General features: G+C 53.7%; 1 protein-coding gene across 1 annotated transcript in view; it reads left to right on the forward strand.

The window, feature by feature from the left end:
* The first annotated feature begins 771 nt into the window (after positions 1-771).
* Positions 772-2,086, forward strand: part of AQP2 (aquaporin 2) — a 4,469-nt gene continuing 3,154 nt past the window's right edge. The window contains exon 1 of the mRNA XM_026867634.1: positions 772-1,141. Within this exon, the coding sequence (XP_026723435.1) occupies positions 776-1,141 (366 nt within the window). The 5' untranslated portion in view covers positions 772-775. The remainder of the gene's footprint in view (positions 1,142-2,086) is intronic.

Genomic DNA, 2,086 nt, shown 5'->3' on the forward strand with positions numbered 1-2,086 from the left:
CCAGAGGAGAAAATATAATTTCTCTGTTGGGGATTAACACCAAGAAGTAAAAAGACATTTCTGAAGAGCTGAGTTGGCAAAACTCCCCGTCATTAGAACACAGCCGGTACTCCAGCTCTTGCGTGTCGTTTTTTCACGCTAGAATTTCTTTCTTGACAGTGATTTCTTGGGGCTGGTTCCCATTTTTCTGGGTAGAAAATCGGTGCCCAGGCTGTAAATCTCTGGTACCCTGAGGAATCAAACTGTAGTAAGTCACTGGGCGCTTTGAGCCTCTGGGGACTCTTCTGCACCCAGTTTTGCCAGGTTATTTTATCGCAGCCCACATCCTGCTTTTCAACCTCAGCTCCATCTCCAGCTCTGCAGAACCCTCCTTGCTTTCTCTCCTCTCCATGCTGCAGGCGGTAGAGGAGCAATGCCCAGCTCTAGGGATCCTTCCCTTAGTAAGAAATCACAGGAGAAAGGGAACAGCGTTTCATGGCATTGCTCGAGGCTGATTTATGACCTCCCAAGGGTGGCGAACGCTGCATTCCCCAGCTTTAATAGAGGGGGCAGGGTCTGATGTTCCCTCAGCTGGAACACAAATGAATAAAAGCATCACGTTTTCTAGGACCACAATCCCATCTCCTTCAGGGGGTGATCCTTCAGCTTCCCGCACCCATATAGATATATATGTTCTCCCCCTGCCATCCTCTAAGGACATAGCAGCCGTGGTAGCAATTGTCTGAAGAGACCACGGGCAGGGTCGATCCTTGCAGCCTCCACCAATCGCCACTCCATGATGTGGGAACTGCGCTCCATCGCCTTCACCCGGGCTGTCTTCACAGAATTTCTGGCAACTTTGGTCTTCATCCTCTTTGGCCTGGGCTCTGCTCTGAACTGGCCCTCGGCTTCCGCCCCAAGCATCCTTCAAATCGCCCTGGCTTTTGGCTTGGCCATCGGCACGCTGGTCCAAGCCCTGGGGCACATCAGTGGAGCCCACATCAACCCTGCAGTGACAGTGGCTTGTCTCATCGGCTCCCAAGTCTCCTTCCTCCGCGCAGTCTTCTACGTGGTGGCTCAGCTCCTGGGGGGTGTCGTGGGGGCTGCCATCTTACACGAGATCACCCCAGCAGACTCCCGAGAAGGCTTGGCTATCAACAAGGTAAGACTCCAGCCCACGGATGAGCTTGGGAGGGAGCAGGAAAGACTGGGCAGGGCTTTGGGGAAGGCTGAGGGATGTGAAGAAGGGGTTTGGGGCCAGCAAAAATCCTTTATTTAGTGTTGGGTAGGAAGCCACTGCCAGCTGCAGCCCAGCACCATGATCCTGCTGCACCAAGGGTCCTTCCAGGAGCAGGGATGAAGGCAGGACTCCAGGCTGCCTCCTCTGATTTTTAGGAGTAAAAACAGAGGTATGATCCAGCTGGCCACATAGACACCTCCCTTACAAGACAAAGCCACCATCATCTGTTTTATCTGAGGCTGTACTGTGGAGAAGCTGGATTCAGAGGAGCCCGGGTGTTTAGGGAAGGATATGACCTGAAGCGTCACCTCTCCATTCCCCTTGCCTCAGGCTCGTCCCACTTCCCAGTCCTGGTGTGGGTCCAGGCAGCCTTTTCTCCCCTCTGCACTAGCAGTGCCACTATTTACAGGCTGCTGTGACAGATTCCCAGCCATGAGGATGTTGCGCCGGGGGGTGGGAGCGGGGTTGGGCCTAATCCCCAGTATTTCATTCGACAGCACTGCTCATTACCTGCTTCCCCTTGGGAAGGGATGGCCACGCCAGGTCCGGCTGGTCCATCCCAATGCCCAACACACACGGGTGCCCTGGCAGTGCCACAGGCATCACAAGGATCCCAGTCTGGTTCCACACATGCAGGGAAAAAAGAAAACTAGGCAGCCCTAGGAAACCATGAGGGGACTCCCCAGTGGTAATCCAACCTCCAACATCCCCCTCCCCACCAATGCACGTAATAAAAAAGGGGGAAAAAATTTTTAAAAGTTCACTATCCCCTCTCCATGCCCCACTACTCCTCTTCAGATGGATACAGTCAGCTGTATGACGCCCGTGCCAGGACCAGCATCACAAAAAAAACAAGCGAGCAGCACG

This window comes from Athene cunicularia, unplaced genomic scaffold (assembly GCF_003259725.1).
Source record: "Athene cunicularia isolate RWA unplaced genomic scaffold, athCun1 chrLGE22_part1, whole genome shotgun sequence".
In the NCBI taxonomy this organism is placed as follows: Eukaryota; Metazoa; Chordata; class Aves; order Strigiformes; family Strigidae; genus Athene; species Athene cunicularia.